The sequence below is a fragment of the Cyprinodon variegatus genome, unplaced genomic scaffold (genome assembly GCF_000732505.1).
Source record: "Cyprinodon variegatus isolate N-32 unplaced genomic scaffold, C_variegatus-1.0 Scaffold27, whole genome shotgun sequence".
In the NCBI taxonomy this organism is placed as follows: domain Eukaryota; kingdom Metazoa; phylum Chordata; class Actinopteri; order Cyprinodontiformes; family Cyprinodontidae; genus Cyprinodon; species Cyprinodon variegatus.
In genome coordinates, this window is record NW_015150480.1 from 141892 (window position 1) to 153511 (window position 11620).

At 38.9% G+C, this 11620-nt stretch overlaps 1 protein-coding gene across 1 annotated transcript in view; it reads left to right on the forward strand.

Annotated features, from left to right (window-relative positions):
- LOC107098636 (rap1 GTPase-GDP dissociation stimulator 1-like) overlaps positions 1-11620 on the forward strand; it is an 18313-nt gene that overhangs the window by 2088 nt on the left and 4605 nt on the right. Inside the window, exons 3-9 of the mRNA XM_015396412.1 lie at positions 5751-5855; positions 5984-6106; positions 6729-6854; positions 7211-7339; positions 8796-8921; positions 10303-10446; positions 10843-10974. Coding sequence (XP_015251898.1) covers positions 5751-5855; positions 5984-6106; positions 6729-6854; positions 7211-7339; positions 8796-8921; positions 10303-10446; positions 10843-10974 — 885 coding nt within the window. The remainder of the gene's footprint in view (positions 1-5750; positions 5856-5983; positions 6107-6728; positions 6855-7210; positions 7340-8795; positions 8922-10302; positions 10447-10842; positions 10975-11620) is intronic.

Genomic DNA, 11620 nt, shown 5'->3' on the forward strand with positions numbered 1-11620 from the left:
CTTACTGAAGACAGGTGCCAGATCGTGGTAGTCAGGAGGTACAGAGGATAAATCAGGCGGATCAGCTTCCTGACGACTGGCTGGGGAGTGAATAAAAGGAGCTGCAGAACGAAGACATGAGACATGGCAGGAGGCAGACCAAGACTCAATGTGTTTCTTTGCCCAATTGATGTGAGGGTTGTGACGCTCCAGCCACTCATACCCGAGAACTAGAGGTGAACAGGCAGATGGAAAAACAAAATATTATACAGTTTCTCTGTGGTTACCAGAGATTAGAAGTTTGAGTGGCTGAGTCTGATGAGTAACTTGCGGTAATCTCTTCCCATTAAGGGCTGAAACTCTGAGAGGGCTTTTCAACGGAGTAGTCCTAATGTTTAGTTGTTGAACCAGGTTTGAGTCAATTAAATTTCTCAATGAAGGCGGATAAGGTGAGAGATTGATCCGAGGCAAAGAGAGTAGCAGGTAACAGCAGATGAGGAGACTTTTCAGATTGTAGATGGTCCGCCAGACTCCTCATTTCCTCTGGTGGACCCCGGCTTTTACCTTAGCTGGGCAGGTAGAAACGAAGTGACCGAGTTCACCACAGTACATGCACAGATTCCCCTTAAATCTTCTTTGCCTTTCCTCTGTAGTGAGTCTGGTGTGACCGATTTGCATAGGCTCGACTTCGGAAACCTCTGTGGATGGAGAGAAGTGATGAGTTTTAGAAGCAGAAACAGAAGCCGGCTGATTTCGGCTCCTTGATCTGGAATCAGGTTCAGAGGACAAAGAACAAACAGATGTGCTGTTAAAGTTAGTTGCAGGGGCAGATACAGAGCAAACGTGGCTTCTTGCTTTTGATTTGAGTCTGGCTCGAAGCCTTTTATCCAGACGGATGGTTAATTTGATCAAATCCTCCAAGGTTGTTGGTTCATCTATAGTAGCCAGTTCATCCTTAATTGTTTCATCTAAAGCCTTGAAATAAGCGCTTTTAAGCGCGGGTTCATTCCATCCCGAAGCAGCGGCTTTGACCCGGAAGTCAATCGAAAAATCGGCTACTGTCCTATTTCCTTGTTTGAAGTCTAATAGACCACGAGATTCTGTACATTGGTCAGTGTCATGGTTGAAAACTAGCAAGAATTCTTTTTAGAATTGTTCGAAGGTGCAGGAAAAACTGGATTCTGAGAAAAATCGGGCCTCTGCCCAATCAAGGGCTTTTCCGGATAATTGAGATATGATAAAGGCTATTTTTCTCTTGTCATTCGGAAAACTGGCCGGAGAGTGTTCAAAAATCAGTTTACATTGAAAAAGGAATCCTTTACACTTACTTGATAAGCCAGAGAATTTTTCCGGAAGTGAGGGGCGGAATTCCGGAAATGACGGACCGGGTTCTGATCTGATAGGTGGATTAGCCTCCGGAACCGGAAGTTGAGCTGGCTCCGCTCTGGGAGTAGCTTCACGGAGATAGCCGGCTAACTCCTGCAAAGTTTGATTTGTTTGATCAAGACGGATGTTAAACTGACGGAGAGAGGCCTTGGATGAGCGCTCCTTGCTGATCCAATACCCTCTGGAGTGTGTCTGCTGGGTTAACTTGTTGGCCAGAGTGTTCTGTCATGTTTGTCTTCAGGGATCTAACCCACATGCAGAACACTCAGAGGCCGGGAAAAAAGTTTACAATGTTTATTTGAACAGATCACAATAAATGAACAATGGTTCTGGGTTTAATCGGGTCCGGGTCTGGTCACGACTGGTTTCACTGCAGAGAGGGACAGATTGGTTAGCGGTCTTGCAGTGATCTTGCAGGTTATGTGTGTGCAGATAAATACCTGATCAGAGATTGAGCAGAGCGGTAGAAGGGGGGAACCGGGAGGGCCCAGAGGCTGAAGGCAGGCAGAGGGCTAGGCACAGGCAGGGCTGAGTAATTAGTCTTACAGAGCTGGTTCAGAGCTTCTCTCTCAGCTTCTTCTGAGAGCGGGCAGGCAGGTATCAGACTGATTCGGATTTTCAGGGTTTTTCTGAGAACAGACTGCTTGGTTTCACGCTTGAGAAACTCTTCCAGGTTTCAGGTTTTCAGGCAGGTTCTTCCTGAGAAGCAGAGAGGACAAAAACAGATTAGGTTCAGATTCAGGTTTCAGGGGAGTCAGAGATTCAGACAGGCAGGTTGGCTCAGGCTTGCTAACCATAACTGGCAAACACTCTGGCGTCGGAGTGTTGCTCTGCCTCTCTTTAAATGCTGGTCTCCTGATGAGCTCACGAGCCGCAGGTGTGGTATTCAGCTTCAGCTCCAGGAGACCTAGAACACCCTCTGCTGGAGAAAGGTGGACAGACCTCCAGATCCCAACAAAAAGATACTTTGGATCAACCTAGAAAAATGACAGATTTTTTTTACACTTGATTGTTTTACTTTTTCTGAGATTAAATTTATCAGATAAATGAAAGTAAAAATGTAGAATTTATAAGAAATGTTTTTCTTTTTACCTTAAACAAAAAAAAAGACTTAATTCAAAGTAAAGCTATCACTTAAAACATAAAAAGGTTTTATACTTTGTTATAACTTTGTTTTTCAGTTTGAAAAATAGCAACATTTTTTTCTCCATTAAATGTAAGTAAAAATGTACTTTGGAACACAATATTGAAAAAAAAAATATATTGTATCTATTTCAAAGAGTAAATGCATAACTTTGGTTCAACTATATTTATTGAGCACATACACAGGATTTATAATTCATCATAACTTAGAACTGGTCCTTTAGTTTATAAAACTGTAAAAAATAAATAAATAGCAGTATTCTGTTATGGATTTTTAACAAGCTAAAGAACCTGAAATGCCTCAAAATGCTTAAAATCTTCTCCATGTGATATTTAAGATATCTGACTCATTGATATTGATGCCAGCCCATCATAACCATTTCTGTTCAGAAACTGCTTAGACCGCATTAGTTGTAATAGTAACCTCCCTTATGGTGTCACAGGGCTTCCCACACCTATTTTGAATCAGTCAGGTAATGAAGTCACATTCATGTAAGTTACAGCAGTGAAAGAAAAAACCTCCACCGCTGACTTGAAGTAGATATTTACTTGGAAACTAATTGTTGCAGTTTTTATTCCCTGATAAGTGATTTTTTTTTTTATTCCAGGTAAAGTGAAATGATTGGTTTCTGTGAGGGACCGAGCAGCCAACCATGAGAACAAAGTGGTGATTATCAAGACAAATGGGTTTTATTTCCCCAAAGTAACAATAATCCAAACAAGGATTACAGGGCCCTTAAAAGAGGTCATATGAAGAGACTAACTTTGGGGAAAAAAATTAAATAAGGTTAAACATAACAAAACCTCAAAATTACTGCACAAACAAAACTGACCTGAGGCATGGCAAACAAAGGGGACTTAAATACTGGCTGATCAGACCAGACTGACACACAGAGGAAGACGTAGGGAGAACATCTACACAAATTTAACAACAAAATAATCAAACAGTTAGCTTAAGGATCAAACCTAAATTACATTACTAAACAAAATTAGCCAAATGAGCAAATCATAAAAGAAAAAGAAGAAATTATGCGACATATTAAAAATGTGGAGTCTGTGGTCTTCCCCCATAGTGGAACTCCAGATGGTACAACCCAATCAGTCACAGAGTCTGTCAGCCAGAGTCCTATACAGTCCCCCTCCAAAACACCAGAAAAAAACCCACAAACAATATTAAGCATTTGACAAAATTAAATATACAAAAGTTAACCAAATGCGCACACTACAATTGGAACTAATGTCTTCTAAAATTGTCAAAATAAAAATAAATGTGGTAAAAACTGTGTGGTAAAACTTAAAGTGAAAACGTGGCTGTGTGTGGGGTTACTGACCATGTGATCATCACAGTTTAGAAACACAAACACATTTTTTAAGTTGGAACAACATCAAATTTTAAGTTTACAAATGAAGTGGACATTTTCATGTTTTTCAGTGTGATTCAGTAACAGTTTTCTGATAATGAGGATTTTTAAGAACAACAGAGTCTCTAGATCGTCCAAATTGAAGATGTCGGATGCAAAGAAGCTCAGAGAGCAAAGCAGAGGCACATCTGACATGTTGGTTTAAAAACATTCATGTTGCAGTTTAACAAGTTAAAAATTGAGATTTCAATTCATATAGTGGCATCTGGCTGATTTTTTTTAAAGGTTTCTTTATACTTTTATACTTTAAGTAGTTTTTGGAGCACATACTTTTTCACTTTTACTTGAGTAAAGAGGTCAAGTTGATACTTCAAGTAACAGATGTGCGTACTTCGACACCATTGCTCCTGTGTTGTGCCATGTGCCTGTGTAGCAGTTGTTTGGTCTCTCCAATGTAAAGGTCTGTGCATTCTTCACTTCACTGAACGGCGTAACCCACCTTGTCGGTCTTGTTTCTGGGTGTCTTATCTTTGAGGTGAACCTGTTTTTGTCTCAGGGTATTGCTGGCTTTGCTGAGAAAGACAAAAACACGGTTGAGGTTGGCTCGTTGGACATTAAGGTTTAAAACTTGGCCCCAAAGTCAAGTTTTAAAATATCATACATCTCGTTGACTTGCAAGCTGCCAACAGCTGGACTAAGAACCAGTCAGACCGAGAAGGTAAACCAGAAAAGGAAACTCTGCGCACATTCTGACTTCATGTTGCTTCTGCTACAGCAGGATCCAGGTCAACAGGTTGGCCTTATCTTTCATATAATGTCTAAAAAAAAACAACAACCTTGATTTACAGAAATATGTTTTATGAGCATTTAAAAACGAAGAAATCAAAGTTTTCCATTTGAGCCTGTTTCCATGTTTGACCTGTCGGCCCATAAATATCTGCTTTATAGCAAACAAGTGAACAGAAAAGAGATGGATGGTCTTTAAACACTGGGTGGGTTTGGACCTGCAGGTCCTCAGAGACCCGTTTCCTCAGTGGATCCTAAAAAATGTGAGGCAGCAACACTGCAAAAAATGGAAATCTAAAGAAGTTATTTTTTTTCTTCAATTGAACAGGCAAGTAAAACACTTTGCCAATGGAATAAGAAACTTTAAATATAAAATAAATTAAAAAAACTATTGAATTGTCTTCTTTCAAGAGCAGTTTATCTAATTTTCTTATTTTAAGAGTAAAAATATTAATTCCATTTGGAGATCATCTTATTTACCTGCTCAGATTAATTTAATTTAATTTATTTCTAGATGGTTTCTGCAGTGTTCTAGTTCCTATGCTCCTCAGATCCTGGAACAAACCGCCTGGAAACCTAAAGCCAGCATATGAACGATATTCATTTTTGTATCTTGAGTTAACATTTTATTTATTTTTTGTATTTGACACGATTTAATCTCCTTTTTTATCTTCATCTTTGTTGCGTCTTAACAAGTATCTAATGGTTTATTTGGTCTTTGTCTGTCTTGGTTCCTTTCTTTTCCTGTAAATCTCTCTGAATATCCCAGAATATCTAAACATGCTAAACCCTGCTTCATCTACCAGCCTAGACCTTTGAATTTCAACGTGTAAAGATGTTCTATGCACCTCTGTTCATTGTTCTGTAAATACCAGCATCACAGGTTGTTCTGTGATCCAGCAAACTGGGTCCACATGTCTCCTTTAATCCTTGAGCTGAACGAAACAGTCCTGGAAACCAGAATAAACTGTTTAGGAGTTGGTTTGTGTTGCATTCTGAGGAGGTGGAGTCAGGAATCAAACCTAATAATGAACATGACAGAAACATTTCTGGGGTTAACGATCACTTTGTGATGTGTATGTCCTTATTTTTTAGACTCTCTAAATGAGGCGTTGAAGGCCATCAGTGTTAGCACAGAGCTGATTGAAGAAGAGCTAAAGCCTCATCTGGACACGGTGCTGACGGCTCTGCTGGAGAAGAGTGAGTTTCAAGGCTTAATGGGACCAATCAGAAAGGAAACCCCCATCCTTATGCTGCCTTAGATCTTTCTTAAATGATCTTTATCCAGGGTAACTAACGAGGAAAATAACTATATTGTGTCTCAACAGAGAAGGATGCAGCTGTGGAGATTGTCAGAAGTGGGATCCTGCCCACACTGGCCCAGGCCTTACAGGGCAGAGGCAATCTGAGCTGCCAGGTGGCTCTGCTGGTGGCAGAAATGGCACGAGAAGGTACACTGCATCCTGATTGGCTCTTTTCCATCACACATCAGTAAAACAAACTTTATAATGGAGGAGGGGCTCCTGTGCTACCAGAGGGACGGGTTATATAGAAAATCATCATTTTTAAATGACTGTGAAGCATATAAGCAGCTCATCAGTGACGTTTACCAAACTGCAGTTTCCAGTTTTTCCTCACAGTAATAGATTTTTTCCTGGAACAAGTAAACAAAGAATTGGTTTCAGAAATGTTTCAGCTTTTTTCAGTTTTTATTTTACAGATTTGAGCCCCCAAAAAGTTTTTTTTTACTAATTGTATTATTTCTTTAAATCCCATTTTACAGATCTCTGTGTGAGGACCAATAGAAATGCTGTCGCTAATGACTCGTTTCTTTTAATCAGTTTGTAATCTTTTAATACAAACAATTAAAATATAATCTGAAAAACTATTTTAGAAATGATAAATTCCTGTCAAAAAAATATTTTTTTGATGGATTTTTTTTTTGTAAAACGTGTTTTTTTTATTTCAGTAATATTGAAAGCGATTTCTCTCCATACTCTTGCTGTCAATGCATGCAGCAGAGCGTCAGCAGAGTGAAAATAGCTCAGTGTTGTCTGCTTGTGTGTGTTGTAGCTGCTGTGAGAGATCAGTGCATCCAGGCTGGACTGGTGAAGGCTCTCGTTCCTCATCTGAGCAGCAGCGACCAGGAAATGCTGCTGAACACTGGCAGGGCCATCGGCCGCATCTGCTTCGACAACAGTGAGTGGTTCTGACAGCACAGGGATGGAGTCTAATGCTCACAGAGTGACAGCTCCACTGTTTACTCAGAAACAGAATATTGTTTTATTATTTCTAAATAAAGTTCTAACCAATTCAGAATTTTATTTTTACAGAAATAAGAAATAAGGGCAGTTTTTTTATTAAACATAGTATAAAAAAGGTACAATGTAATATAAGAGAGAAATACTAACAACTGAAAGAAAAGCTTTTCATAGAGAAGAAACTCACAGTTTATATGAGATATATAGTAAGTTAATAGTTGCTTTCTAAAAACAAAAATGCTCTGATTTATTATGCTATTCTTGAACATCTTTGTTGTCTAACTTTCTCTGCAGCACATCAACAGGACCAGTTAGTCCAGAGTGGCGTAATTCCCAGATTAGTGTCCATAATGAAGGAATACCCTGATAACGACCCCCTCGTCAACGTCTGCCTGCTGGCTCTCTGTAACCTGGCTGATTTAGGTACAAACCTCGTTGCTTGTTGCTCATTGGACGACATATTCAGGAAATAACCACAGTTTGACTCAGAGAATCTGATTGCATGTATGATTTACAAGGTGAAGTTAAGAAAGGAGTTCTTAGTGACATGCCCGTGTAAACTCTCAGTCCTCTGGCTCATCGCTGTGAGCCCTCTGTAAAGTCTGTAAAATTAGGAGCAATATTTATGTTTATCTAGCATGTTTTTTGTTTTATATATATATATATATATTATTTTTTATTATGAAACAATAAAATTAACTAAAAGAAAATAAAAATTTAGCGTGTTTTAAGAAAAAAAAATAAGGGTGTTATTTTTTCCATCTCGTTTTTTTCCCGCTATTTCATTCATTATTTAATTCATTCATTTATAAAGATCAAAGTTCCAAAAATGTAAATATTTGTTTAACAAGTTAACAAACAAGTTCCATCCGGTTTAATGAAAAACAGGTTTTTAATGAGCGCAGAGATGGAACCGAGTGCGAGGTAAATGGGTTGAGCGCGTGTATGGTTTTGAGCATGTGTGTGTGAAATCTAAATGCAGAACACCTGCCTGCATGCTCAAACACATGGCACAATCCTTATGGCATAAATACCTACAGTACCTACAGACATCCTGACGTAATGTGACCTACAGACTACCTCACAAATAGTGCTTCATAGAGTGGCTCTCCAGGGCTTAGATGCTGCATCTAAACCTTATGTCACAGTGTACTGTAGTAGATAGAATAAGATATGTGTGAAGTTACTACCACTGAGCTTTAACTCAGAGACAATGTGTTGTCACTGTCTATCGCTACAATGGAGGACTTTAGGTTTGGCCACCAGAATGACAGTACCTTCCTGAATGCGTTGGTTGGAGTCTAAAGTCTGGAGGAGGGAAGGTTACAGCGGGGGTTTTCTCACAGGGTTTGGTCAGCCTTCAGGGATAGCTCCTTAAGTTCACCAAAAAATTGAAGTATATAAAGACATGAATTGGAAAATTCGGACAAGTAACTAGAGAGAGGCATGAAGACAGTCCTAAGGTTTATGAAGTTTCTAAAATAAAGCAGAAACTTTGGACCATATCATCTTGGTCTCTTCTCATGTTGGTGTTTGTCTTCAGATGTATTTCTAAAGAAATGATCAATAATCATTATTAACTCCCACCTAAATCCTTTAGCAGGCCTTCACCAAAAGCTGTCATAGCTACAAAGGATTGGTACATATTAATACCAGTGTATTTAATTTCTGACATTTTTGAATAGCACACCAGGTTGGAATCCAGATTGCTCATTAATGACTAGCTTAAGTCTGCCTGTGGCATGTGAAAACTTATATCCCACCATATCTACCACATCCTTGAATTCTATTCCTGTATCTTCTTGGTTAAACTGTGCATTACTGGTGAGGATAGGGTTTACAGCCCTCTGACAGTAATTATAGAGCCTTGTTTTTACAGACAGTGCACGGCAGGCCCTGGTGGATCAGGATGTGGCTGATACACTGATCTTTCAGCTAAAACGGGCTCCTGATGCAGAGCGGCGGCATGTCATCTTGGAAATACTGGGCTCACTGGGTGAAAGTGGTAAGATACGCCAAACACAAAAGTTAGGAAAAGTTAGGTAGCCGTGGATTTTGACACAGTCCATGCTTGAATCTCAGTGCTGCATTTGATACAGTTGACCATAATATTCTTTTAGAAAGACTTGAATATTTTGTTGGAATTAAAGGAACAGCAATAGACTGGTTTAAATCTTATCTTTCTGATCAATTTCAGTTTGTTCACATCTTCCTCATGCTCAAGCGTTACCTGTGGAGTACCACAGGGATCAGTGCTAGGACCAATTCTCTTTACTTTATACATGCTCCCAATTGGTAGAGTTATTAGACAGCATGGGATTAATTTCCACTGTTATGCTGATGATACCCAGCTATATCTGTCTATAATCCAGATGAAGCTAACCCATTACATAGATTACAGGCATGTCTGAAGACATAAAAACCTGGATGACTCTTAACTTTCTCCTTCTGAATGCAGACAAAACAGAAGTTATAGTCTTTGGACCAGAGTCTCTGAAAAAGAAGCTGATTAGCCAGTCACTTCATTTGGATGGGATTAAACTGATTTCAGATAATAAAGTAAAAAATCTTGGTGTTATTTTTAATCAGGACCTGTCATTTAAATCTCATATCAAAGAGATTTCTAGAATTTCCTTCTTTCATTTGAGGAACATTGCAAAAATTAGAAATCTCCTGTCCAGGGGTGATGCTGAGAAACTAGTCCATGCATTTGTTACTTCAAGGCTGGACTATTGTAATTCTTTACTATCAGGAAGTCCACAAACTGCAGTTAAAAGCCTTCAGCTGATCCAAAATGCTGCAGCCAGAGTTCTGATGAAAATGAAAAAGAGAGATCATATCTCTCCTATCCTGGCTTCTCTTCATTGGCTTCCTGTTAAATCCAGAATAGAATTTAAAATCCTCCTTCTCACATATAAAGCCTTAAATGGCCAAGCTCCATCTGATATCAGAGAGCTGATTGTTCCTTATGTTCCTAACAGAGCACTTCGCTCTCAATCTGCCAGTTTACTAGTGGTTCCTAGAATTTCTAAAAGTAGAATGGGAGGCAGATCTTTTAGTTATCAGGCTCCTCTCCTGTGGAACCAACTACCAGTTTTAGTTTAAGGATGAAATTATAACTTTTCTAACCTTTTTTTATTAGACAAAGGAGATATATTACAGAGACAGACTGTATCATGTCTGTAAAGTGATGACATTTTGGGAATTGCCACTATATAATAAACTGAATTGAATTTGAATTTTAACTATTTGAAAAACAAAAACAAAAAAACAAACGGTGTCTTAAAGTGTGGGAAGAAAAGGAAAACATGGACCACTACTGATGAAGCCATAATGGCTCAGGGTAAAAACCTAACATCAAACTTTATGCTGTGTTTTACCACCAGATGCACTAAAGCTGCAGTTTACAGAGTCGGGCGTACCAGAGGCTTTATCGCTGATGATTCGAGATCTACAAGGACAGTCTGACCCCCATGACCTCTGTAGCATAAAGATCGCCTCCAACCTGATAGTGTCGTTGCTTTTAGGAGGTGAGTGATGATCGGAGAGAAGTGAACGAATCAACTTTGCAGAATATCTGAATAAAATAAATAAATCCTTGATTTAAGTTGCATGAGTCTGGTTTGGAGTATCTGGACTATCTGATGATGAACAATTTACAGAATACTGAGGAATATTTGACTGAGCTGCTATCTAATGGGATACTTTAGAGAAGACAGAATATGAGAGATGATAGCATCAAAAAATTTAATAACAAGGTGATTTATTAAAATATTAAATAAAAAGGCCTAGTTAATGTATTTTGACCTTCCTGGGCAAACATTGTGTCACAATTATTCTGGAAGGATCCTTGCTACTTGCTGGAAATTACATGTATGTGTTGTGTGACATGTTGATTAGTTTCTTTGTATGTGGGGGTTTTCCAGATGAATCTATGCAGAAATGTTTTGGAGAAGGATCAGGCGTGGTCTACCAGGACATTCTGGCCTGGCTGCAGAGCTCTAACACGCAGCTCCAACTCTCAGGAGCCCTTGCTATTGCCAACTTTGCCAGAAATGGTAAGTTTCTTATGTGAGTAAATGCTTCACAAAGTTTTCCAAATAATCACACAGCTTTTACCTTGTTTTACTCGCATAAATTGGTTGGAATTCTGCAGCTGTTTACACAAAACATTTCACAAATGTTGTAAAAACTGGGGGTCCTGAAGCTTGATTTATTTGCTTTTAAACCATTTTGGGGGCGTGTTTATAATCGCGTTCCCAGTGCAAAACCTGGTTGTAAATTTGAACCAATTTGACCAAAAACGACACCCTAAAAAAGAAAGATTGGTCAGAAGTATGGGGAAAGATAACTGTCAAAGAAAGTGTATCTGTCTAAATCTGTAAATATACGTCAAAATATGTGAAAAAAGACATTTAGAAATTATAGTTACAAAATTATAACAATACATATTGTGAAGTTAGGAGGCTGAGGCAGAGGCAAATTTTGCAAAAATACAGATTTATTTGAACTTAGATGGAGAGAAAGGCTCTGACTGGGGCAAGCCCAGCATTTATACCTTACAAAATCCCAACACACACTCTCTCTCCCATGGAACCATCCCACCCCTGCATGAAGAACTTTCTCCCACTCGAACATTGGAGCAAAACAACTTCAGTTCATCAAGGACATACATTTTCCATTAGCCGGATAAACACTTCAGAA